This window comes from Cynocephalus volans, chromosome X (genome assembly GCF_027409185.1).
Source record: "Cynocephalus volans isolate mCynVol1 chromosome X, mCynVol1.pri, whole genome shotgun sequence".
NCBI lineage: Eukaryota > Metazoa > Chordata > Mammalia > Dermoptera > Cynocephalidae > Cynocephalus > Cynocephalus volans.
Window position 1 is genome coordinate 170,626,152 of NC_084478.1, and position 27,951 is coordinate 170,654,102.

At 48.7% G+C, this 27,951-nt stretch overlaps 1 protein-coding gene across 1 annotated transcript in view; it reads left to right on the top strand.

Moving 5' to 3' along the window:
• Window positions 1-21,463, top strand: part of LOC134368579 (uncharacterized) — a 37,847-nt gene extending 16,384 nt beyond the window's left edge. Inside the window, exons 3-6 of the mRNA XM_063085006.1 lie at window positions 16,217-16,311; window positions 16,510-16,588; window positions 20,716-20,828; window positions 20,962-21,463. Coding sequence (XP_062941076.1) covers window positions 16,217-16,311; window positions 16,510-16,588; window positions 20,716-20,828; window positions 20,962-21,463 — 789 coding nt within the window. The remainder of the gene's footprint in view (window positions 1-16,216; window positions 16,312-16,509; window positions 16,589-20,715; window positions 20,829-20,961) is intronic.
• Window positions 21,464-27,951: the final 6,488 nt, after the last annotated feature.

Here is a 27,951-nt window from a genome sequence, read left to right on the forward strand (position 1 = left end):
ACTGCCAGCCCCGTAGAGCAGGCCAAAAACATTTCCTCCATGTGAGTGGCCCACCATAGCTACCATGATAACCATGACTGCCGCGAAGGCGGCTTGATGCCACAACCACCAAGCAGATGGTCCACCAGCCAGTGGAGTGCCTTGACACAAGGAGAGTCACCAGCAGAGATAAAGAAAGGAGGAGGATGTCTGTCTCTGCAGAGCCCATTTCATGGTGATGGAAGAGACATCTGCTCTGTGATAGTATTGGGGGACCTGATCATGCCTCCCAGCATTGGACAGATCATTTGGGCAGCAAACCAACAGAGTAACCATTGTTCTTTCAGAAGGAGAGAAGAAATCTAGGGTAATTAGAGGGGGGAGGGGGATTGGGAGATATTGGACATGGCGCATAAAGAATAATTACAATTTGTAACAATGTATATGCTAGAGATACTGATTTGATCCACATATCTCAATGTTGAACCCCGAAATATGTATAATCAGTTTTGATTCAATAAAAATAAAAATTAAAAATTACTAAAACAAACTGCACAATTATTTGTGTCTTTTAGTAGGTGATTTTCATATCTTTATATTTAGTAGTTATTGATCTATTTGAATGTATTTTTATGATCTTATGTAGTGGTATCTGTTTATCTTTTTATTCACTTAATTTTGCCACCCTCTGCTTGCTTGGAAGCTATAGTTTCAATTTCTGCAATTTTAGTAATTTCCCTTAAAAGTTTTAACAGATATACTCGGCCATAATTATTTCTAAGGCGATCTAAGTTAATTCAGTATTTCTACCCTCCTCTCAAACACGACATGGACCTTGACATAATTTTACTATGAATCAGACATCTCTCCTCATGTTGTGACTGCTGCTAGAGCTGTATTTGGATGTCTATTTTTTTAAATATTAAAGAATTAGAGTTTCTTCCTCCTGCTCCTCCTCCTGTCACAAGTGAATTGAAATCTCTAGCACATCATAGTTAGCGTGTGGGCTGATCATTGACGCCCTTCCCTCAGGATCGTATTCCTGACCGAGCGCATCCTGAATGGATCTTTCAATGAAGGCCAGTGGTTGGAAATCCTTTTAATATTTCTGTGTTTGAAAATGTCTTCGTTTTGTCCTTATTCATTCTCTCTCTCTGTGTCTCTCTGTGTCTCTCTGTCTCTCTCTGTGTCTCTCTTTCTCTCTGTGTGTCTCTCTGTCTCTGTCTCTCTCTGTCTCTCCCTGCCTCTCTCTGTCTCTCTCTGTGTCTCTCTCGGTCTCTCTCTGTCTCTCTCTGTGTCTCTCTCTGTGTCTCTCTCTGTCTCTCTCTGTGTCTCTCTGTCTCTCTCTGTCTCTCGCTGTCTCTCTCTGAGTCTCTCTGTCTCTCTCTGTGTCTCTCTGTCTCTCTCTGTCTTTCTCTCTGTCTCTCTCTGCCTCTCTCTGCGTCTCTCTTTGTCTCTCTCTGTGTCTCTCTCTGTCTCTCTCTGTGTCTCTCTCTGTCTCTCTCTGTCTCTGTGTCTCTCTCTGTCTCTCTCTGTGTCTCTCTGTCTCTCTGTCTCTCTCTGTGTCTCTGTCTGTCTCTGTGTGTGTGTGTGTGTGTGTGTGTGTGTGTGTGAGTGTCTGTGTGTGTGTGAGTGAGTGAGGGAAACTCTTTAATTCGTTTTTGAATACAAAAGTACACAAATGTGCTCACATTAAACATCTGGGGGGTGTGGTGCAGATTTTTTTGTTGCTTTTTTGTTTTGACTCTTACCCACCCCACCCTCTGGCCCCTGTATCCAACTCCAAGCCCAGGTAAATTGTGTTAACACTGTAGTTTGTGTCCTTCCACATAACCAAATACAGACGTTTCTATATGTACACTTATATAAATACATAGGTATTTTTGTCACTTCTGTTTCATAAAATTGGGCTCACATTACACACATTTTTGACAACTTTTTTCTCACTTAGTCGTTAATGTGAATTTCTCCCAATCAGTTGTCGTAGCTCTGATCATTCTTTTTAATGTCTGCATAATATTGGAGGGTGTGCATTGAACTATTCCCCCCTGTTGGTCATTCACATTATTTCCAGTTGTTTGCCAATGCGAGAAAAGTGTCAATAAAAATCCATTTCACGTACATCTTTGTCTTGGGGGCTTTTCTTTCTCTTTCTCTGGGAATAGGTGTTGCCTGGTTGCTTTCCCCAAAAGACTGTGCTCGCTCGTTTCCTCCTGAATGGGCCAGAGCACGTTTTCCACTTTATCCCTGACAGCAATAACAGTTGCTGGTCTTTTAAATGTTGGCAGTGAGTCTGCACATCTTTTGATGTTTGTTGGCGTTTCAATTTGTTCTTCTGGGACGTGCCTGTCTGCTAAGTGATGCTGGTGCACAGCAGAGGGATGAAAAGAGATAGAGGGCTGCTAACAAGCAGTTAATAGCCGCCAAGAGCAAGGGGGCCTGATGGCAGAGAAGTCAGGAAGAGGACGAGCAGAGTGGCAGGACTCCAGGCCGTGGGAACTGCTCAGCCAGGGCAGGTCTATCATGCTCAGGTAGAGGCCTGGTTGGAAAACCTGGGACTCTAATAATCGAGATGGAGCTACATGAAGGGACAGCCCCGAGGGTGTTGGCCCTGCAGAGTCCTGGGCTCTTTGGGGCTGCCCTTTCCCAGTAGAGTTAGCATTTCTTCCATGCTGGAAGATGCTCCAGCGGCCTCTCCGCTGCGAGGCAACAGATGCCCACTTAGACGAGCTGCCCCCACTGCGTCTCCTGGCTGAGAGGCCAGTAGCCAGGGTTCACTAGCAGCGTCCCCTGCTTGGTACAGGCCTGGTAAGGGAGGAAAGAGGTGCACAGGAAGAGTGGCAGGAATTAGCTAGCGTGCACCGGACAAGCAATAACTGACTGATTTGGGGGGCAGTTTTTCAGGACACGGGATTGAATATCTTGGCAAAGACCCTAGGAGCTGGGGCAGACTTGCTACCAGGGCGGCTGTTAGAAGCCTGGAGAAAGCCATGGCTTGTGTCGAACGACATGGAAATACTGAAATTGCCCCAGAAGGTGGTAGAGAAAGGACCATGGGTGTACTGGAATCAGTGGTGTGGGAACTGCCTAGCCTGGCATCGACTGAAAACGTCACTTCCCACCTCCAAGTTCAAGTGTCATGTTGAGAGCTTGAAACAGCTGGGTTAGGGTGTTTATCTTCTAGATGGCTGCCGATGCTAATGTCTGCCCCCATCCCAGAACTGGCTGCTTCCGTCTAAGACAACACCATGGGCTGGAATGTGTGTATTATACGAGGATGAGACGTCTCTGCCAGAGGACTGCGTTCCACTTCATGAAGGTTGTCAGGACTGCGCCGGTGAGAGGGCACCGGCATCACTCAGAAGCCCAGCCATGGCCTCCTCTGCAGGCCATGCTCGACTGCAGGGCAGAGGGTCAAGGATCCGTGGGGATGATGGGCCCAGGCTTCATAGAGGCGAGGTGGCAGACCATAGACACCGGAAGTCAGGAGGCTGCCGTTCCCGTAATGACTGTCAAGTTTGGATGGCCAGTGGAGGGAGCCTGAGCTGCAAGGAGTTGTGGAGATGGATGAGAGAGCCTGGCATCCCTAGGGGCACCATACACAGGCAGCCAATGAACGAGCTGTGGCATATACCACTTAAAGAAGGCAAGGATGGCGGAGTAGCCACCAGCACACAAAGTCTCTATCCCTGGCCCAATTCCTAGTCCTGAGCCAAATTTTCAGAGCCCTAACCCATTCACTGAGGAGGTGGCTGGGTCCCTAGGAGGAAGGACCCTGTAACACCGTGGCAAGCGAACCATACGATGATATTCCCAACTCTTCTCCAAAGGGACTGCGGCCATTGACTCAGGCGACGGTACGCTGGGGAGAGGGGACTCTACCTAGACATCTTGAGGACTATTGGGCTCAAGGTCTGAGTTGACACTGTCAGCCACGGCCTGGTCATTTGGTCAGGGGCCTGGAGGGAAATGACTGGAAGGTCATGAACAAGGAGGAGGTCTGGAGTGGAGGCTTGTGGGTGGACATCTGGGAGTGGGCATGAAGTATAAAGACTTGAACCACGTGCAAACACCCAGCAGAAAGTACCCACCATGGAAGAGGCGCTGAATAAGCTATTAGACAAAATGACTTGGTCAGTTGATGTTAGCCAACCTTTGCTATGGGTGACCCCAAAAGTCCTGTGGGCACATGCGCGAAGTGGCCCAGGAGGCCCAGGTGAAGCTCCAAGAGTAAAGATTTCCCTTTACCAAGGCTAATCTGTCTACTGCTGCCTGTGGATGTCCAACCTGCCAGCAAGAGGGACTGACGCTGAGTCCCCGACGTGGACTCCCTGAAGCGACCGACTGGACATTCAGTGCCAGTCAACTACACTGGGCCCCTTCTGTCCTGAAATGTCAGGCAGTGTGTCCTCGGCGGGATGGATGTGACAGATAACTCATTAGACCTACATGTGACTGTATGGGACACGCTCTGAGGTATGTCGTGTAAAAGCAAGGTGCAAGCCAGCAAATATAGTTTGCTATGCTTGTGCAAAGCAAAAAAGGATGTCTATTCCTACCTGCTTATATCTCCATGGCATGACTTTGGAAGGATACAGAGCAACCTGGTTAATGGCCTGGGGAGGAAGACTGCAGGTGTAGGGTAAGAGGGAGAGTCACTTTCCACTGTGTACCTTCGCGTAGGTCTGCAGGTTATTTTTACCATGTGCACACGTCACTCTTAAAAAGGTAAAAATTAAAAAACCTCTCTTGTTTTGAAACAACGGGAAGGATGTGGTTGAACGGGAGAGGCTAAGTGTCCAGGAGGGGAAGGTAGTCAGCAGCGAGGGCAGCAAGAGATGGGGCCTGAGGTGAGGCGAGGGGAAGGAGGGCATGGCAAAGGAGAGGTATGTCACCAACGCCACTGACTTTGCCATCTCCTCCTTTATCGCTTCCGGTATGCCTGACATCGAGGGACACGAGGGAGTTCGCCAGACGTGGCCCATGATGGGAAAGTGTGAATCGATGCTGTACCCCATGTGCCCTGCTCTGTAATCTTCGGCAGCAGCGTAGGCTTCTCGGGTGCAGGCCCGGGGAAATCAGATATCGACTTCCTGCAGGCAAGAGGTCTTCAGACACTGCGGTCCTCTGTTCTGCAAAATCAGCCCGGACAGGATGCGTGGGGGAGAGGCAAGGGAGGACAGGATTGTGAATGGGAAAGAAAGGCAAGGAGGTATGTAAAGGGTGGAGGCCTGTTGGGGATGAGAAATTCTAACACTCGAGGGCCTTACAGAAACCCAGGAAAGGGCCGCTCCTCAGATATCAGGGCACTGAGCTCTGGGAAGCTTGGAACCCGTAAGTTCAGGGGAAAGTACTACGAACAACTGGCTTCCCCACTCCACCCAACCCACTGCCGTTCCCCAACCAGTGTCAGGTGCTTGGTGTGTGTCCTTCCAGATGTTTTAAAAGTGTGCGCAGATGTTTACATACATGTATATATGTATCCACACACCACATACAGGACTTGGGGGGGCAGGGGCTGTGAACTTGCAAATTGTAGCCTGTTCTGTATCTTGCTCCGCACCTAGCTTTATACAGTGATCGGAATGCTTTTGACATTTACGTGAACAGAGGCTCGTTCGTTCCTTTTTACTGCTGCATTTTAATCTGCTGGATAAATAGGCCTCATTGCATCTGTCCATTTCCTTACTGATGGGAATTTCAATTGTTCCCGGTTTTTCCTGCCACCAACATCCCTGGGCATGTGTCCTTATGTACATCACGTACCCATGTTTCTCCAGGAGATGACCTGGCAATGGATCTGCTGGGGCACAGAGGGAACGGGCATTGAAACTCTTAATACTTCCAGTTCAAAGCAAGGACCTGGAGCCAGACTGCTTCATTTCATTCCTGCTCGCAAGTAGAAGGGGCCTGGGCCAGCCGTGGGCCCTCTGTACACCCATTTCCTCACCTACACATGGAGATAATAGTACATATTTTAATTTGAGGACTGCTGTGGGGATCAGTTAATACTTCTCTGCAGCATTTACAAGAGTGCCAGGAGCCTAATTAGGTGTATAACTTCTTGTCCACAGATTCTGCCAGATTACCCTGCCAAGTGGCTGTCCCAGTTTCCACGCCCACCAGCCATGTGCACAAATATTGGTTTCCTCATAACCTTGCAATGTTATCTTCTTTAAGTGTTGCAAATATGATGTGGGATAAATTACTTCTGGTTTTAGTTTGCATTTCCAGATTAGCAATGGTGAGCACTGGAATTCACTGTCCTTTGAATTCACTCGGGGGTTGGCAAACTACGGCCTGTGGCCGCCACCCAGCCTGCCGATAAAGTTGTAGTGGAGCACAGCCACCTCTCCATCTTCCACGACAAGAAAACCGGCAGCCACAGCCTGGAGTGCAGTGCTGCCCTCAAGTGTTGCTCTCCAAGCTGAGCAGTGACACTGACTCAGTCAGTTACACTGACTCGTGTTGTCCGCCTCCCACCCACTTGGAGGGAGGGTGTCTCCTTCCCACTGCACATTCCCTTCCAGTCGAGCCACTGGGCTTTGGGATGTGTGGGCAGGGCCAGAGAGGGCTGAGGAGGGAGAGGAGGCAAGGACGTGTAACCATTTCACTCTCCTCTGACCTGCTGGGCTAGTGTCGTGTGCGGCGGAAAGAAATTGACAAACTTAGAGGTCAACGTGGTAGGCTGGGGCGGGGGAGGACCTGGGTGTCTTAGTGTAGAACCTGCGACACTGTGGGGCTGGGGCTGGGGGTGCAGGCAGCCGCTCAGGGACCACCATCTCTGTGGGAGGGAGAGTCTGGCAGGCCTGGCCCTGGAGCCTTCTGTGCATTTACGTATCTGTCTGTCTGTCTGGCTATCTGTCCATGCATCCATCCACCCACCCATCCATTCATCATCCAGTCTACCTGTCTAACTTATCTAATCTCTGTATCCATCCACCTACCCATCCACCCATTCACGCATCTGTCTCCATGTAGATAATACGTTGTTTGAACCACTTTGCCAGTAGGTCCTGAAGATCTGATTTAGCACATGTGGAGACACTGCGTTTCTCCTCAGCCGCTGCTGGGCAGGGAGTGTACATGTTTTAATAGGTTGTGAATGGTTCTGATACGCACCGAAGTTTAAGAACTACTCGTATGTTGTGTTCCCATTTGGAAAACACGTCTGCACTTAATTAGGGTGACAAGTGGGTGGGCCAGTCCCAGGGCTGGGTACTGCCAGGTTTGGATGGGGTGTTTGGGTTGCTGGGTTGGGCCTGTCCCGTGGGTGAGAGGAGGGTTTCTATCTCCGTGTGCCTGGAGTGCCCAGTGATGCCTCTCTGTGTTTCGGTGGCCGTGCAGTGCCTGACTGACACGTTCCGGATGCTTTGAAGTCAGTGGTACACATCCCATAGCCCTGGTCACAGTCTCGGCCATCTGGGAGGGCGGGGGCTGGCCCCAACGGGAGGCTCCTGCCTGGCTCTCCTGTCTTTGACAGGCTGCGTGGAGCACGTACAGAAGCAGCTGGTCCCCGCTGAGACGAGGAGCTGCGGCCGCACCGCTTCTCCCTGCCTTGTGTGCACCTCATCTGAAGGCCCTGCTGCGCTGCCCTGCCAGGGCACCCTTTCTTTCCTGAAGCTTAGCACAGCTTTCTCCCTCAGTTCGCTGCGGGTTGTAATTAAAATCCTTCTCAGACTCTCTGGCTGCCTTTTCTCTGTCGGGGAGTCCGGGCCATCCTCTGAGCAAGAGCCCTGCAGTCCACTGGCCGTAGTGACCTGGGTCTGGGGACCATGTGGCTCTGCCCCTCCATGCACGAAGCCGTTCTGCCCTCGTCTGCTCTTTCCATGGCCTCGTGGCTCCCGTGCATCAGCACTAGCTCCCCAGCCCCTAAGCAGGAGCCAATTAGCCCTTCCAGAGCTTCGGCCCGTCTTCCTTCCCCTCCCCGGGCGCTTCACCCTAGTTCTCTCCACTTTCCCCTGCATTTCCCCCCTGGCTCGACGTCGGTCAGCCTGTCCTCGGCGGTGACTTCCACAGCGATCACAGCACACGAGGGAGCTCATCTCCTTCTCGGGCCCACTTCTCTCTCTGGAGTCACCGTCTCCCACTGGGGCCACTGTGCACATGGACACCTCAGCCGGAACCTGTGCGCTGTCCTCAGTTCTCTTTTGCCCTCACCTGCCACTTCTCCTGCCTTAGTTTCGGTAGAAGGGTCGAGGAAGGAGTCACAGAACAGTGGGTTGTGGATCAAAAGGGGGGACATTAATCCTTTCTGCTGACTTGGGGCCATGTTGGGGGAAATTGCCCACAGACAGTAAGAACTGGCATGATCAAGGGGATGGGGTTTTGCAGCCTTCGTGTCCCAGCCTCAACTGCCTCTGCCAATCTGGGCCCAGGTCTCACCCTGGCCACGCTCTCAGGGCCTCGTGTCACCCCCAGACTTCACCAGGCATGGCACACATGCTGCCCACGTGCCTGTGGGCTTGGGTCCGCATGTTCACAGGCCGAGACCTGTGTATCATCTTTGCTCACGCACATGACGTGCTGTCCCAATGGACTTCACTTATGTAGCAGAAGTGCAGATATAAAGTGATTTAAGGAGTTTAGACTGTGACAGGAGAGCATTGGGAGCAAGTATGAGGCCCTTCTGAGAGCAAGGCCCCGTGCAGAGGTCACACGCCCAGGAAGCTGGCTCTGGTCACATCTAATGCCATGTAACTACAAGGGAGGCTGGGTGTAAGTCTCTAGCACGATGGGAATGTGCACAGATAAAACTTGAAAGAATTTTATTGCTAAAAGGAGAGACGGGAGACTAACTACTGGAGGACAATTCGAAGTTGGCCAGAAGTGGAGAACGGGGGACACACGGCAGTCTCTGGTCCACAGCAATGGAACAAATCGCTCCAGGCAGGAGTAATACGAGCACCAGCCCCAGCGGTGGAGCAAAGCCCGTGGCTGCCCCAGCAGGCAGCCTGCGGATCTGTCCTCTGAGAAAGAGGAAAGACTCACTTGTTCTCACACTGTCCTCTATAGCCACTGGCCTTGCCATCCGGGGGCCTTTCCTTATCCATTTGTCCCCCTGGGCCACTCTTGAAGTGACAATTGGGGAGTATGCCCTTCTTGGAGGCCACATGGCATTGGCAGCCTGCTACCTACTGGTAGAGGTTTGGGGGCCCCTGGAGGGTGGCTTGAGGGCTGGAGCAGTCACTGGCTTTGGCAGGCCCAGCTTGCACTGTCTTTGCCAGTATGATTCCCTCAAAAGATTGGTTGGCTTCCAGCCAGGTCCACATACAAAAATTGATGATCTAGACTTGGTTCTGAAGCATGAAGTCTCTTGCGTTTCACTTAGTGGCCTCCCCGCTGGCCTGTGCCCCTCTCTGACAATGGATGGCACCTGTCTTGAGGCCATCTGCCTCATCTTAAACGTTGGGCTCAGATGGGGATGCAACACTCTTAAGTTGGCCTTGGGCTGGCCGGTTAGCTCAGTTGGTTAGAATGTGGTGCTGATACACCAAGGTCGAGGGTTCGGATCCCCATACTGGCCAGCTGACAAAAAACAAACAAACAAACAAAAGAAAAACAAGGAAGAAAAAGACAAACAGAAAAAGAAAAGAAACTGGCCTTAACGGCTCGGCTGACTCCTGCAGTCTCTGTCTCTTCCTCAGGAGGCTGATTCCAAGCGACCATCACAAACTGCTGGAATTGGGGCTGCAGAAGTGGTCAGCTCTCTCAACGTGTAAAATTCTAAATGACCAGGCCATCACTGAGCAAGGACTGCGGGTCTCAGGCAGAGAGCACCACCCTCAGAAGAACGGCATTCCCTCCCAGCTCTGCTTGCAGACTGCTAGCTCTGGCCCAAGTTCATCCCCAACATTTTGATTCTTCCTACCATTTCCCCCAGCAATTTGGCATTGGGCAGCATGTCTTCTGCCTTACAAGGTCCCGTGGGAGGCAACAGTTTAATCTTAGCAGCTTTACTGAGGAATAATTCACATACGAGGAACTGCTTCCATTGAAATCGTCCATCAGTGAGTTCTGGAAATTGCACCCACCTGTGAAACCACCACCAGGATAACAGCAGAACATTTTCATCATCCCCAAAAGATCCCACGTGGCCCTTTGTGGTCGCTCTTTCTCACTACCCCCAACCAGGGCACCCCCTGACCTTCTTTCTGTCACTCTAGGTTACTTTGCGTTTTATATAATTACGTAGCATGTCGTCTTATGTGTCTGACTACTTTCACTTGGCATAATGACTTTAAATTTCGTCCATGTCATTGTACTGATGAAGCAACTGAAGCAGGTTCGCAAGCAATATCTGCCGTGTGTCAAGTGTCATGTTCTCAGGGTCGACATTTTTTTTCTTAATCTAAGGATAGAAAGTGGTCAGCTGGAACACACGATGAGTGTAAAATTTGCTGACTGAAAGCAGTCACATCATTGTTTTAAACAGCTGAAGCATGAAGATTTTCTGCTTGAAACTGCACATAGACATTGTTCACTTTCTGATGTCACTTGTAACCAGTGATTGTCATTTCTGTATTTGGTCCACCAACGAGAATGGAATAAGTCCTCCCGGACGTGGTCCCCGCTCCTCTGTCACCTTCCCTGTAAAATCTTTGTTAGTCGGAACAGACTCCCAGAGCACTTCCCAACTCTGTTGGCTGGCCTTTGCTGGGCCGATCCTCCCATTTGGCATCGAGTAAACCTTATAAAATTATTTTGCCTCAACAGCCTGAATTTTGGTTGACAATATGCATCAGTAGCTTGCTCTTTTTATTGCTGCCATGTGAGCATGTCACATTAGGACTGTTTGCAGTTCTTGGCTACTGTGAATGAAGTGCCTGTGTGCATTCATGTCCAAGTTCTTGTGTGGACAGTACAGGTTTTCTCTCTCTTAGATAAATACCTAGGCATGGTGTAGCTAGCTTCTTTGGCAAGTGTATGTTTAACCTTTTAAGAAACATGCAAGCCGCACCATTTTGCACCCCACCCAGCAACGTATGAAAGTCCCAGTTCCTCCACAGCCTGGCCAGCATCTGGGACTGGAAAGCTCGTGCCAAGCCACAGACCGTGGTGCACATGTATAGCAACGTCACTGTATGCAAGGGTTGTGTTCCTGCTTCTGTCCATCCCCACCCTGGGGACCAGTGGCCTTGCGCCTCCCGGGGCAGCGCCCTGGTGCTAGCCTTCTTCCCCAGGTCAGAACTTGCCTGGACGTCTCAGCAGCCAGGAACCCTGGTTGGAAAGCCTCTGCCAAACTTATTCAACCACACAGCAGCCTGCTGAGTTAGCCCCTCAAGAGATGGCCTTTCGAGACAGCGTCGACGTCTTAGCCTAGGGAGTCAATCACATCTTAAGTGAGGGCGTTCTCTTTTCTCTTATTACATAAAATTAGGAAACACCACAATATTATTCTCTGCAATTTCTATGCCTATGTCGTTACTCATGATTAACCCAGTTTTCTTATTTGTCTTATGGGTGATAAAACATTTTTAAAACCACATATTTTTGTGGCTTTAACTGCATTCCCCCCCGCCGGCTGTTTGACAAAGAGTCCCACATTTTCATCTTGCACTGGGCCCTCCAAGTTATGCAGCCAGCCCTGCGTGTGATTAAGTTCTACCAGAGGGGTAGGAGCATAAGCGATATGTGCAATTGCTGGCTCATATTCCTTATAAAGGAAAATGCTTATCTTCTGCTGTTTGCTGCACCTGCCCCTTCCGCCCCCTTCCTTTCCGCCATTGGTGGGAAAACAGCCACAGCTGAAGCTGTCTTGGAGATGGGGGTGGAAGTCTCATGTCAGGTATGGCGCAGCCACTCCATCGGCCTGCTTCTCTGCATGACCTCGTTCAGCAGAGGTTCCCACCTGCCGGGCTCGGCCTGCCTGCTCGCTGCCGCTGCACAAGTTCACTTTCATCTTCTGACTGTATTCTAGGGTGTCCTTGGTGGAGTTGCTTGGCTAGAGAGGCACGATCTGGCAGAGATGGCATATTCCATGTATCTTCTTTGCTCCTTCCTTTTAGTAATAGAAGTTTCCTCCTGAGATTTTAAAAATTGACATATAATCCACATAACATAAAATTCACAGAGTTGCGCGACCATTACCACCAGTTAGTTCCAGAACATTTCCATCACCCTAAAAAGAAACCCCATATCCATTCGCAGTCACTCCCCATAACCCGCACCCCCGGCCCCTGGTCCTCACTCAGCGCTTCCCGTCTCATTGGATCTGCGTATTATGAGCTTTTCATATGAAAGGAATCAAGCGGTATGTGGCCTTTTGTGACTGGCTCCTGTGGCTGAGCACAAGATTTTCAAAGTTCATCCATTTGGTAGCATGTAACAGTACTTCATTCCTTCTTCCCCCCCACTTCTATAATATAACTTTATTTATTTAGTTTTTTATTGCTTACCACTATTCACGGGGTACAAAGCTGATTGTCGCCGTTCATGTTTTATGGACAAATAATACAATAATATTCCATTATATGGATCGATTGCACTTTTTGGGGGCGCTATTATGAATAATGCTGCTATAAACATTTAAGTACATGTTTTATTGCAGCCATATAGTTTCAGTTCTTTATCATTATAAAATGTCTTTCTTGGTCTGTATTAACAATTTTTATTTTAAGGTCTATTTTGCCTGATATGAATACATCCACTCTAGCTCTCTTTGGTTACTCTTTGCATGGTATATCATTTTCTGTTCTTTTACTTCCAACCTCTTTGTGTCCTTGAATTCTAAAGTGTGTCTCTTGTAGATGGTATACAGTTGGATCATGTGCTTTTAAAACTTCATTCTGCCACTCTGTGCCTTTTAACTGGAGTGTTTAATCTTTTACATTCACTTTGACTAGGTAGTATTCACATCTGCCATTTTGCTATTTGTTTCCTGTATGTTGCATCTTTTTTGTTCCTCTATTCCTCTATTACAGTCTTATTTTGTGTTAAATAGGTATTTTCTAGTGACCGTTCGAATTCTCTCATTTTTTCTTTTACCAAATTTTTTGAGTTTTATTTTTAAGGGGTTACCCTGGTGATTACAAACAGCACCTTAACTTCTAACATTCTATTTCAGACTTATGCCAATTTAATTTGAATAGCATATAAAATTTTGCTCCTATAAAGCTCCTTTCCTTCCCTGCCCCCTCTTTTGTGCTCTTTTTATCACATGCATCACATATTTATACATTCTAAGCCCATCAATACAGTTTTATGATTATCACATTATAAAGGGGTTATAATCAGATAGGAGGAAAAAAACATTATAAACATAAATGCAATTATACTGTCTTTTATGTTTACCTCTATAGTTACTTTCACATAACTTTTCTGTGTATTTGCATGTCTCATAGCATTTTGTTGAAAACTGGACATTCTAAATATTATAATGTGGCGACTCAGAAATCAGATTCTGCCCCCTCTGCCAGATTTGTTTTTGTTGCTGTTTGTTTCATGAGTTTTCCAAACTAACCTTGTAAAATCTGTATTCTTTGTTGTGTGTGGACACTGGAGTCTGTGGTTGGTTAGCTGAGTGGTCAGATAATGACTGCACTGATATTTCCTCCAATACCTGGAACCAATTTGTCTCCAAGTCTTTGCTGATGGGCTCTGTGTGTGTGTGTGTGTGTGTGTGTGTCTGTGTCTGTGTGTGTGTGTGTGTGTGTGTGTGTGTTGGGGCACACCTTCACCTCTCAGCCAGGCAGTTCACAACTCTGCCTTAGCCTTCACTCCCTGGTTGGGCAGAGCTCCAAGTTTATCCAGAATTGAGAGCTTAGGGCCTTCTCAGCTCTTTTCTGAGCAGGAGCCCAGCCTTATGTGTGTTCCTGGCTTTCTAGATTCCCAGGAATGTGTCAGAGCTTTTCAAAGCTCCCAGTGGACATCTCATTCCCCAGCTTTTCCCTTTAAGCTTTTAGGTTAGCCTGTTGTTTGTCTCAACTGTTATCCAAAGCCTGAGGTGGTCACAATGTTAAACAATTGCCTCTGACAGTTTTTAGGCACCCCTCACCCAGACCCCAGAGAAAGGCTGTTTGCACCAGGTGAGCTCTGACTCAGGTCACGTCAAGACAGCCTGCGGGTGGGCTTTTCTGGGGAACCACCAGACAGATCAGATAATGACGATTGTTTCAGAATGGGGCTTTGAAGGAGCTCCAAACCTGTTCTACCCCTTCCAGTGGCTGCTAGACTCCTGGTTTTCACCCCGATAGCAGGCTGCTTGTTTGCAAGGCTACTGCAGAGTTGGGGAGAAGGGGCTAGGAAGAAAAAAAGTTAACATGCCACAAAGCTCACTGTCCCAACTAAGATTTAGCTAATGATGCCAGCAGTTCTGGCCCGTGGGCCCCACTGTGAGGAAAACTGGTTGGAGATGAGGTACGTGAATGGGGAATAGAGTGAGGCTAACCGTCCTCTGCTAGGAAATCAACTCACTCAACTGGCCTCCTTTTTCTTCTTTATTCAATCTGATCACTGAGCCAGTGGATGTATGAGAAAGAGGGGCATTTTCTGACTTTGTTGGATAGTTGAAGGTGAGCCTCCCCCAAGGCACCTCTCAGTGTCCTCTTAAACCAGGGCTTGTAATGGGAAAAACTTTTCCGAAGTACAGTCTCATTTGAAGCCCTGCTTGGCAGTGGGATGGGAAGAAGTAGACCAGAAAATGTGAACAGAATTCTCCTTCCCGACGGCTAATTACACAGTTTGTGTCAAACAAGTAGGTGTGGGAATTGCCCTCCCAAGGTCCTAGGAGTTCCTGAAGCTTCTCCGTTTTCATTCTTCCAACAGTGCTGCTGGCGTTTTCTCCCTGCCTTCACCCTGCCTTACGACCACAGCCTCTGCACTCCTGCTCTCGTGGGTCAAGGCTCCAGGGAGTCCCCTGAGCTCCTTGTAAGAAACTTCCTGGTGAGAGGTGAGTAAACGGACAGCTGGTTCCTATGGGTGGCACCAATGCCAGGTTGGAATGCTAGGTACATACTTAGCTACGAAGATTTGAGTCTGGGCAGTTTGCTTTCCCTGGGCTCAAAAGAACTTCTGCTCCCCTTTGCCCCCCGGGCGGATGGAAGAACTCCCATTCCCATTTCCCTTGGTTTCCAGGCCTGTTCCCAAGATGCTGCCTCTTGTGCCTTATGAAAAAAAGTGAGGGCTTGAGGTCCCTGGCCCTGGAGAGAGGTGCCATGACCCACTGGACACTAGGTAACGAGGGAATTGTAGGGAGCTGTGGCCAACCGAGCATGAGGAAGAGAGTGACAGAAGGCACAGGGGAGCCACAGGGTTTCTGATGCTGGTTAAACAAGGAGACCTGGCCTGGGGACCAAAGCTGCTGTCCAAGGAGGGCACGGGCCCACACAGAGCACAGCAGAGAAAGCTGCCGTTCCGTCCATTCCATCAGTCCATGCCATACACGCGCACTGCTTGCCTAGCATCAGCCAAGAACTGGCTAAGAGTGGAGGTGCCAGAGAGCTCATGGCCACTTGCAGGGGTATGAGGAGACAGGATGAGATATCTATATGTGAGACGTGACCTGGGCAGGAAGGGACAGAAGTCTGGAGGCATCTGGGAGCAGACAGGCAGGCAAAGCTGGATGCTGTATCAATGCTGCACACCTCCAGTTTTACAGTGTACATTAGTGTGCAAGTGTGCATGTGCTCACACGTGTATGATGTGTGCACATTTAGCACATGCAGCTAGAGCTGCGTGTGTGTGTGTGAGTGCGTGCATGTGTAGAGCTCACGCTCTCAGTAAACCTGGCCCGTGCAGCAGACTGGAGTCTGTTGCGTGCCCGCAGCTCCCAGGAGAGTCTTCAAACTCACGGAGGACTTTGTGTGTGGACAGGAGAAAGTGACCCCCATCCAGGGAAGGCGGACTGCTCTCCATCCCAGTGGCCAGTGGAGGAGCTGGAGAGGGACTTGGCATATATTAGAGTAGGATGGTGGCCTTGTCCCAAAGACACTGCAGGAGGGAGACTTATAGGTGGGGCGGGGGCTCCAAGAAGGGGAGACTATGGGCGTGAGCATGAGCTCCAGAAGGAAGCAAAAGAAGCCTCCTGGGCAGGGGCTGTAACCCGCAGCAGGAATGCCCACTGGCACAGGCCTTCCTTTCCTCAGGGACTGAGGACTGAGCAAAACCGCTTTCCTGGCAGAGGAGCAGGGCAGAGTTGCCACCGAGGAGAAAAGCCCATGTACATGTCGTGGGCAGCTGAGCGGGCCCTGGTCACCCTGTGGCACATTTTGGGGGGCTTTGGGGTCGGTCCCTTAAGCCAGGCCTCAGTGCAGAGGCAGCCCTGTGCTCCCCATGCAACCAGACGAACTGTGCTTTCCAGAAGGCCCTGAAGGAGGGACCCCGGCCAGGAAGGTATGCCAAGACCATGCCTCTAGGTCCCTGATGGAAAGAGCAGGGTGGAATGGAGAGGGGTGAAGAGGCTGTGGCAAAACGGGACACGAGTCTGGGAAGTGCCCAGACAGGGGAGTTGGCACCCCACACGGTCACCGGTGTCCAAGGCCCAGCCCTCTGGTGTACCGGGTGACAATTCCATCCTGGGTGCTCCCGTAGGACAGGTAGGGCCCGGAAGTGGTGGCCCCACATCCCTGACCGCCTGTCCCCAGGGCTGGGCCATGTGCAGAGACTAGAGGTATGGGACAGGGTGGGCTTGGCCCAGAGGCGCCCGAGTCCCTCCTAGAACCTGATGACAGGGCACTGTTGGTCAGCAAGCTGGTCGCGTGTGGCATTGGCCATACCAGCAGGGCACAGCCTTCCAGGCCAGCAGGGGCACAGTCTTCCAGGCCCATGGGCACACTTGGGGCAGGACAGGCTTGGTGGGAACCAGTCACCACGGGGCCTCAAGGGGTCTCCAGGGGCAGGCAGCAGGGCCTATCTGCACAGGAGCCCACAGTGCGACACACGCTAAGGGGTGGGCCGTTCTGGATCCCCAAGGTTTTCGTGGCCCATGTGGTCTTGGGAGTTGAGGCAGCGTGAGCTTGGAGGGAGCTGGCCGTGTGGGGGTTTCTCTCTGCAAGTGCACTGGGTGGAGTCACGGGCTTGTGACTAGGCAGCCTAAGGGTGCCCAGGGCTCGTGACAGGGATCTAGTTCTATAGGATCTGGGCCATATCCATATGATCTCATTTAAACTTCATTACCTCCTTAAAGGACCTATCTCCAAATACTGTCACATTGGCAGCCAGCGCTTCATATGAATTGGCGGGGGCAGGGAACAATTCAGCCCACAACCCCAGACAGAACATTTTCAATCTTTTAAAACTTTCTCCATATGCTAACTGTATTGGATTGAATTATGTCCTCCCAGAACTCATTGAAGCTTCAACTGTTCCCCCAAATTTTCTGTCTTACAAACTTGGCCCCCACTGTGACTGTTAAGAGGGTGGAAAATCCTATTATGGGAATTGAAAGGTGAAGCCTTGAAGAGGTGATTGGATTAAAAATGGTGGTCAGGGATGTGGTTCTGAGGGCTTTCTAAGAAGAGAAGAGTCTTTCTTTGCTCACTCTGCTTCCACTGTCTTGCCATGGGAGACCCCTGGGTCACTGTCGCCACCATCAGATGGACTTTGAATTTCCCAGCCTCAGATACAGCAAGCAAAACATTTCACTTTTCTTTATACTGTCCACTTCCAGGTAATTTGGTCTAAGCCACGGAGCAGACTAATACACTAACCTACATCATATCTCAATGATGTTTCACTTCCTTTTTCATTTCCCATATAGATGAACAGCAATTCATCTGACTCTTGTCCAGTGGCATCTCCTCTTCTGAAAACCATCCATTCGTCTCCTTTGTCTCTTTTGTAATTGGGATATTCGTATTTTGTTTACTGATTGGCGAGTGCTCTTTGTATGTTAAAGATATGAAATATTGGTCATAATCTGATAATACTTTCCGTCTTCATTGTTTCATTTTATCTTTGTTCATGGTCCTTTTCTATATAGCATTTCAAAAAATTTAAATATATTTAGGTGATCTATTTTTTATTCTTATTCCTGGATTTTGTGCCGTATCGATGGATGATTGTATAAGGAAACTGTGTTATATATAAACCATGGAGCACCAATCTGCCATTAAAACGAATGAAATACTCCCATTTTCAACAACATGGATGAACCCGGGGAAACTTATTTTGAGTGAATTAAGCAATGCAGAGGGATAAATACCGCATATGCTCACCCATATGTGGGAGCTAAGAGAGAAAGCAGGAAGGAAAGAAAGACCACGGTAGTGCATTGGACTTACAGAGGGAGAGAACATTCCTTGGGCTGCAAAGTGTTGTGGGGTAGAACGGGGGAGCGGGAGGGAGGTTGAGGATAATTGGGTGGGGGACATGGGATACAAATTCAGTTTCTGGTAACAGGTACACAGCCAGTATGAATCTAGTCCCCATATCATCGGCACGAGGGGTGACAATCAGCTTTGTAATTCATGAATAATCATAACCAATAAAAAGTTTAAATACATTTAAGTGTTCTATTTTTTATCATTATTTCTGGATTTTGTGCCCTATGGAAGGCCTTACCGACTATAAAATTATAAAATTTGTCCCTCATAACATCTGCTTTAAACCTTAAACATTTAATCCACTAGGAATTTATTTTGGTTTCAAAAACGACATTGATATAACTTTGTTGCCCCTCAAAGGTTATTCAGGTGTCCCAACATCATTTATTGAATAATTCCTAATTCCCCACTGAATTGAAATGTAATCTTCACCAAATTGTAAGTCTTCTTCTGGTTTTATTTTCGTAATTTTCTTCTTCCAGCTAACTTACGTTGGATGGTCTCTCTGAGGAAATGTCCTGAACTGAGGGATACAGTAGGTACAGTTAGGAACAGTCTGCAGAGGATAGGGCAGGGAAAGAGAGAGACGGACAGAAAGAGAGAGAAACAGACACACAGAGAGAGATCTGATAGCTCAGCTCCGGTTTCCTTCCCAAGGATGAGAGAGTGTTCATTTCCTTCATGGTCCCTGAAATCCAGGGAACAGAGGAGGACTTTGGAGGACATTACAGGGACGCCACCACTCAGTCCAGACTATGGGAAATGCTATAGGAGGAATGACAGATTTTTTTTTAAACAAAATAAGAGGCAAGGTGGAAAAAGAAAGGAGAACCTTTTATAAATTTAAAATACTTAAGAGACATATCAACTCAATGCAATGTGAAGATACTGTGTGGGTCCTGATTCAGACAAATATTTCAGTGACAATTAAGGAAATGAACACTTACTGGGTATATGATGACAGGAAGGGGTCAGTGTTAATATTTTACAAGGGAAAGTGGTATTTTCATTATATTCTTTCAAAAGAAACTCATTTTCTCTTCGAGATACAAACTGGAGTATTTCTGGATAAAATCATGTGATGCCTTATAAAGTGAGTTGTGAGAACAGTCACAGTTCTTCTATTCTCTGTAAGAGTTTGTATAACATTAGGAACATTTGCCCTTTGATTGCTTGGTAAAATTGGTCGTCCTTAATGGATTTCATCCAGGTGAGGGAAGATTTTAAACCACTGGTTTCATTTTCTCCAAGTACATAGGTGTATTCAAGTCTCACATTTCTTGAGTCAGTTATATTTCCTAGCACAATGTCTGGTTAAACACTTTTATAATTTACTGCAATAAATTTATCTTATCATTTTTAAATGTCTGCAATAGCCCCATGTATGGAATCACCCCACAGGGGGACTGTCAGGCTTATGGGCTGCTATAACCGAATGTCACAGACTGGATAGATCATGAACAACAGAAATTACTTCTCCCAGTTCTGGAGACTGGGGAATTCAAGATAAAGGTGGTGGCCGATTCAGTGCCTGGTGTGGACAGTTGGCGCCTTCTAGCTGCGTTCTCACATGGGGTCTGTCTTTTCTAAGGACACTAATCCCATCCACGCGGGCTCTGATCTCATGATCCAATCACCGCCCAAAAGCCCCACCTTCTAATACCGTCGCATTGGTGATTAGGTTTCAGCATATAAATTTTTGGGTGTCACAAACCTTCAGGCCATAGCAGGGACTGGGAGAAGGTGGATTATATTGGGGTCCTTCCATTCTGCAGAGGGCAGCAAGTTTTTCTCTCTGGAATAGGCATGTTTTTGTGTGTATGTACTTTCTCTTCACAGCCTCCATTCTTCCAGCTCTTTAAATGATTTTGTAAGCCACCGGTTCCGTGTGTTAAAGTCGCTATACAAGACCAGCCAGAGAGGTTGAAGTTACCTGCAGAGATCCCTGACTGATCCATGAAGGTGTCCTCACGTGGTTCTAAGATGCCTCTGCATCTCTACCCTTGGAGTGTTGGTCAGGGCACAGCAGGAAACAGATGGCACATTCTAACAGCTTTAACTGAAGAGCATTTAGTAGAAGGGCTGCCTAGAGGGCCGCGAGTTAGAGACAGGCACTGACGAGCGTTGGTGAGCTAGAGCTTGCTCAGATGGGGTTCCCGAGAGCTGACTGGGAAAATGTCAGAAATCTGGGAGCTGGATGTTCATTGCTGTCCTTACTAAAACTTTAATTGCATACACTAGCAACTACCTTGCACTAAAAAGGTGATAAACATAAAACCTGATGGTTTTCTATTTATTTTAGCACATTTGACTGACATCTGTACTCTTTGGGATCTTTAGGTGTCTATTGATTCTGTCTGTGGTGCAAATACTATGCCATGGCGTGTGACCTGGCACTGAGAGAGTAAAGGACAAACTACCTACACACAGAAAGGGTTCTGACGTGACCTTTGCTGTCAGTCCTTCCCTTCAGACCATGAACTTGCACTGGCTCCCCACTGCCTACACTATCCAGCCCAAGCCCCTTCGGCTGTCCCTCAGCATGGGAGAGCCGGTCCCTGGCAGCTTCTGCTGTCACCACCTGTCGTACGCATCCACTGGGCACTGAGCCCTAGCGAGCCTGCTGTGTTCGGCAGGTCCTATCCCCAGCTCAGCTGTGCCTCGTCCCTTCCTGTCATCGTGAGACATCCCAACCCCCCCTAGTGTGCGCCTCCCTAAGATGCTGTGTGGTCTGCACGTCGTCCAGGTTCCCCCTGGACTGGCGGCGGGAACGCACGGGGGCCCTCGGCCTGACGTACAGGGAAGAGGAGTTCAGGGCCGGCTGGTGCTATGTGAGCTGGTCCAGGCCAGCCTCGGCACAGCCTCACGGCCGGTTTGGTGGGAACTCAGCACGTTCTAGGAGGCCTAACTTCGGGCCTCTTTGCAGGGACGCTCTGGGGAGTCCGGGTCGCGGCAGGCGCCAAGGGGCGGGGCCTCGCCAGGAGCCTCCGTCTCTCCAGGGCCCAAGGGATCTCCCAGGGGCCCGTGGGCAGCAGGGCGGGCTCTGCGGGAACACAACGCAGGCCTGGCGCCTCACGGGTGGGCGGCCTGTGTGCGCAGGCGCAGTGCTCCTCCTGCGGTGCATTGTGGGCGAAGGGGCGGAGCTCTGTGCGGTAGCTGCATTCTGTCAGCCGCGCTCAGGGGAAGGCGGCGGGTGGAGCAGCCATGCAGGCCGCAGATGACCGGAGAGTGGGTGCGGCAGGTGGTGCTGAACGCCAGGGTGGCTCCAGAAGCCCTGATGGAGAGGGGAGCCCCGGCGGCCCTGATGGCCAGGGTGGCCCAGGAGCTGTCTGTGGTGCGGGCGCGGCAGTCGTCGGCCTTCCAGGCATCCTCAATGTCCCGCAGGCCCCGCCTGAAGGACGGCGAGGTGGAAATCACGCGCCTGCGGCTGGATGGCCAGGAACCCAGCTCCATGAATTGTATCCTTTATGGGGAACCCATTATGGCTGGGGACGGCAGGGGAAAGCGGGGTGGCATAAAGTGTGGGCGGAGCGCGGTGGGGTGTTGCAGAAAGGGAAACAAGACAGGGAGCAGGGACACTTGGAAGGCAAAGGTCAGAGGGGGACATGGACGGCTGCAGGGTTAGGCTGAGGACATACTCGGGGAGAGGATCCGGGTCCGAGTGTGCAGGGAGCTGCCTGGAACTATGGCGGGCCGAGAGGGTCAAGGAGGCCCGAGGCACAGGCAGAGTCCTTAGTGGATGGAGCCTTAACCGTTTCTCCTGCAGCACCCTCAGGGTCCCTTTCCTGTCTGCCTATGAGGCGGAGGTCGCCCGCCAATACCTGACAGTTTATGAGAAATCCGAGCTACGGGCGCTTCGTCAGGAGCGCACAGTGCATGGCAGCGTCCTGGTTGTGTCAGTTCTACAAGGGGCCGGGGTGGGGAGGTGTGGGGACCGGTGGTCAGGTGTTCAGAGGGAGGGTCATTTTAATGGAGACACCTAAGTGTTAGGTGTAAAGAGAGGTGTGGGGTGCTTGGCATAGGCAAGAGTTTCCCATGGTTAACTTAATTTTCGTTTTATTTCCCTTTTAGTAAATGGACTTCTCCAGACCCCGGCGTCCTCCGAGCTTCCGTAATCTCCTTTCTTGACCTGCTTTCCTTGGTGGTGCAGACCATTCAGGCCTTTGGGTCCCAGTTTATCCCTAAATCTCTGCTGGAACGATGGCGCTGAAGCCCAGGCTACTGTCTCATGCCAGCCAACGCTCCTTCCCCAGGGATTTGATTCCTGCGTTCATGGCCACTTTTCTCTTGAATTCTAATTTTTTTTCCCTCTACTGGTTCTTGGGTGCTCGGGGCCCACTTGTTTTGTTTCCCTGTTGCTGGAGGAGGGAGATGAGTAAATGTTTGTTACTGTAGAAAATAAAAGTGACCTATGAATCTGTGTCTGAGCTTCTTTTCAGCTACAGCAGCTCCCAATTTTCTAGCTTTTGTCCTTGGGTTGGAGGGGAAGTTCTCGAATTCGCATACTCAAGTAGTGCAAAGTAATTGAAGGCAATTTAGGAAATGGAAGAAAATGGAAGTCAACTGTGTCCTGCCTACTGTAAACATTTTGGACTCCGTTCTTAGCTTTACAGTTGTATGTATATAGCAAAGCTATAAGAGTGACATGAAGGTACAACTTACTTTGTAAGTTTTGCATTACCTTTTTCCTGAACTTTTTTCAATTAAAGTATGAGTTTTTGCTTTTTCCAAAATCCTCTTAAGAACTTAGTGCATATGATCTGCAGTACACAATGACTCCCCAGAAGGTGTGGCCTCCCAGCACAATTCTGGTTTCCCGACATCCCTTTCAACTTTGGGTTGATTTTCTGCTGAAATGAATAATTATTTTGTGTGAGAAGAGAAAACAACACAGAAACATTAGAATAGGAATTTTGTGGCTCACTTGCCTTATTTCGGATCAGTGAACGAAAGTGCTGAGACGATTGGGTAAATGATTGGGTAAGGGCAGTTAGGTCTCTAAAATATCCTGCACCCTTGCTAAACTCACTTATCTAGTTCAAGTCACACTTTTGCAGATTCCATTGAATTTTCTCCACAGACAGTTGTGTCTGAAAATAAAGAGATTTGCTTCTTCCTTTCCAGTCTGGGTGCCTGATTTAATGAATGACTTCTCTCACTGTAGCTTGGGTATACGGAATATTTGCACGGTGGGTGATTTTCCATTGGATAACAGACATCGTGTATTTTACCTTGGGTGGGTGCTGTATATTTTTGTTTTTCTAAACATGTTCATGAGTTCTGTTCTTTAATTTGCCATCAAAATACCTGGCAACACTTTGATTCTTTACATGCTTGCTTTTAAGATTTGCTAGGTGGGCGCAGAGCAATTCATGGTGTAGGAATAATTTTTCCACACTACTGAGGCACGATTCTTCTGAGTGTCCTAAAAGACACATCCTGAATTAGGAGATTGTTTTCATTCCTGAGGTGGGGACAAGTGCTCTTCCTGACCCTCCTTGAACACTGAGCATAGTTACCTTTCATCCTTTCTAGTGATCCTTTCCCAAGCTCGGGGTAGTTTCCTCACATGGGTGTGCTCTTCAGTGGTCTGCCGAACACATGAGGGAGATCCTTTCGAGATATCCAGGGTTTTTTCTGGGTTTAGGGACTGGACTTCAGTCTGGTTGTCCTTTGTCACCCGGCAAAGGCCAGAATCCGTCAGCCACCTCGGCCTCACAAATGGACTGCTGACGCGGCTGGGCTGCCGGGCTGCCTTAAAACCCAAGTCAGGTTGTGTCACTGCTCTGTTCACAACCCACCAGTAGGCTCCCTGTCACTCAGGCTCAAAGCCAAAGCCCTTACAGTGAGTGGCCTATGAAGTTCAGCGTTAGCTTGCCCATTTCCTCTCTGGCCTCATCCCCTCCTGCTCTCCCCCTTTCACACTCTCATCCAGCTACTCTGGCCGCCTCCCCCTTTCTGAAACACATCAGGCCCGCTCCTGCCTCAGGGCCTTCGTCCTGGCACTTTCCTGTCTGAAACGTTTAGCCCGGCTTCCACGTGGCTCACTTCCTGACTTCCTTCACGTCTTTCTCAAATATTACCCCTTCAAGGAGGCTTTCCTAGGCAACGTATTTAAAAAAAAAAAAATTATAAACAATAAAAATTTATTGCTCACTGTTCTGCAGGCTGGGATGTCCCAGATCAACGTGCCAGCAGGTCAGGTGTCTGGTGAAGGCTTCCTCTCTGCCTCGAATACAGCACCTTCTTGCTGTGTCCTCATATGGCAGAGGGAGTGAAAGAGCTTACTTGAGCCTCTTTTTTTTTTCTTCTAAATTTTATTTTATTTTGTCAATATGCCGTGTGGTTGATTATTGTGGCCCATTACCGAAACCTCCCTCCCAACAATGTCCTTTCTGTTTGCTTGTATCAACTTCAAGGAATTGTAATTGTTGTCTCTTCTTCCATACCCCCCACAGGTTGTTTGTGTATTTCTTTATTTATTGTTAGCTCCCACAAATAAGTGAGAACCTGTGATATTTCTCTTTCTGTGCCTGACTCGCTTCACTTAATATAATTCTCTCTAGGTCCATCCTTGTTGCTGCAAATGGCAGTATTTCATACTTTTTTATAGCAGAGTAGCATTCCATTGTGTAGATATACCATGTTTTGTGTATCCACTCATCTGATGATGGACATTTGGGCTGGTTCCAACTCTTAGCTATTGTAAAGGGTGCTGCAATGAACATTGGGGAACAGGTATCCCTTCGACTTGATGATTTCCATTCCTCTGGGTATATTCCCAGCAGTGGGATAGCTGGGTCATATGGCAGATCTATCTGCAATTGTTTGAGGAAAGCAGGAAGGCACTGCTGCCTCGGCCCCTCAGGGCGGGCTCAGGACAGGGCAGCTGGGGTCGAGGAGATTCAGAGCGAGTGCAGACACCATTGAAGACGTTTCACAGTAGAGCCGGGAGAGGAGAGTTCTAGAGCCCCCAGGTTGAGGTCAGGCCCCGGCCAGGCCCCGGCACAACCCTGGTTATGTTGCTCCTGGTGCTCAGAGAGTATAGGGTCCCAAGAGAATGTCGGGTCTGACTCTCAAGACGTTTGGAGAAGGACAATGTAGCTCGTGCTGCTCCGATAGGGGCTCTCCTCAAACTGATGTCTTGTCCTTCTTAGTGCCTCAAAAGAGACGCTGTTCACAGGTATTATAACAAGTTAGTACAAGTTTATTTTGGTGAAAAAACAATTTCAAATCCAGGCATAGTTTTTTCATAATATGCATTTCCGTGAACTTTTTGAAGACTCTCATATTAATATGTAAACACAATATTTTATTTATTTATTTATTTTTCTTATTGAATCATAATGGACCATACATATCTCTGAGATTCAATGCTGAATGTGTTCATCAGATCAATATGACTGGTACGTATATTGTTACAAATTGTACTTATTCTTTATGCCACTTGTCCAATCTCTCGCATCACTCTCTACCTCCCCCTTGCCACCACTGATAACCCTAGATTTCTTCTCTCCCTCTGAAAGAGCAATGGTCACTCTGTTGACCTGTTGCCCAGATGATCTGTGTAGTGGTGAGAGGTGTGCTCAGGTCCCCAATACTATCACAGAGCAGATGCCTCTTCTGTCACTCTGGAATGGGCTTTGTAGACAGAGACATCCTCTTCCTTTCCCTGGTCTGTGCTGGTGACTCTCCCCATGTTAATGCACTCCAGTGGCTGGCGGACCATCCATGTCATGGCTGTGACTTCCAGCCAACTTCACAGCAGCCGTGGCCACTGTGGTGGCTGTGGTGGGCCACCCACACGGAGGTGATGTTTTTGGCATGCTCCTTGGCACAGGAGTGTGCCTGGTCATGGATGGGGAGGTCCAGTCCCCAGCCCCATGCCCGAGGCCCTCAGCTGGGCACGGAGGAGCTGTCGGTGTGCCTTGTCGTGGATGGGGGTCCATCCCCGGCTTCTTGCTTTACATCCCGTGCCGGCTGGAGGCGCTGGTGCTGTGCCTGGGCCTAACTAATATTTTGTCCTTTGCTTCTAACACAGGGGAACTTTCTCTGGGAAGCAGTACTTCAGCTGTGTGGTTTAGCTAAATTGCTGCTTTGCTGCTGTTTCCCTAGGGAAGGCTTTATGTGCAGCTCAGGGTTTAATGGTTGACCTGATAGGTAATTCCAGCTCTCTAGAGACCTGGTGGATCTGGGTTGTGTAGAAGCTCTGATCTGGGCCTGAATCTTTTCATCAAACTGCACCGTATGCAATTCTGCATTCCCGATCAGTCTCCTCTGAGTGGTCCTGCACTGATTGGGGGGCAGGCCAGCTGCCCTTACCACACAATATTTCGGTACATCTGTAGTGTGTGCAGTGGTCACATCAGGGTGCTTAGTACTTCCATCCCCTCAAACATCTGTCGTTCCTTTGTGTTAGGACATTCAACATCATCTCGACTAGCTATCCAAAGATACACAGTACTTTGTTGTTAACTGCAGTCTCCCTGTGTTGCTACAGATCCCTGGACCCCATTATTCCCGTCTCTCTACTATTTTGTATCCACTGACCACCCTTTCCACATATCCCTCTCTCCCTTCCGTCTACCAGTCTCTAGTCACCAGTATTCCACGCCCTACTTCTATGAGATCAAATTTCTTAGCTTCCAAGTAGGAGTGAAAACAAGTGGCATCTTTCTCTCTGTTCCCCAATATTCTTAATAGCTGTTTGATACTGCACGGAATGTATATTTCAAAGGCATTTGAAATAGTACCCGACATATAGAACTTTCCATTCTTTTCAATTACATAGTGTTGTAAACAATGCTGCAATGAATATCCTGGTACATTTGCTTTTTTGCAATCCATTACATACAATAGATTTTTAGAAGGGGAGTTGCTGGATCAAAGAGCAAGTAAACCCTCTTAAAAACGTTTGATGTATACTACTACACTGTCCTCAAAAATACTTGTAACAATTTACACTCTAACCAATGGTGCAAGAAAGTGCTCATTTAGAAAATTATTATTCCTATAAATAGTTTTCCATGTGATAAGCAAATTCTCATCTCAATGTTGTTTTCCTTTTCTTTTGATTTTTAATGTACTTGTACAATATTTCATGTCATTTGCCAGTGGCATCTTCTTCTGCGAACTGTCCACTTCAATGCTCTTTCTGTTTTCTCTCTGGGAAAGTCATGCTTTTCTTTATATGTAGTTGTCGTAACTTGAACATACTTTTTCTTCCTCATTCCTTCATTTAAACTTTTTTCGTGGTCCTTTTTCATGTAGATGTTATTGGGAAAGGCAGACATTCACAGCCTGATGACCCTTGCACGGTTGCATAAGGGTGTGTCTTGGGCCTCGAAGATTTTCTTACATGGAGATAAAGACCCCCTCACAGCCTGTGCTGGGCATAGCGTGTTGTTTGGAAACACCTTTCCCTGTTCCGGCCTTGATGTGTACTTCTTTGTTCTGCTTCAGCATGTGCATATGGCACCTGGCCGACCCCACTGCTATATCTGTTTCTGGGGAGGAAGAAACAGAGTCCTTTTCCTGCAACGTGAGAGGGATGCATGTGAATCATCTCCCTGCATCAGCAGTGGGGCGAGACCTGCTGGCCATGCAGGACAAATGCTCACCAGTGAAGCTGAGCTTGCTCTATCTCTTCACTATGTGAGTAAAGTACTCTTCCATCCAGTGCCTCCTGAATCATTTCCTTCTTTGTGAC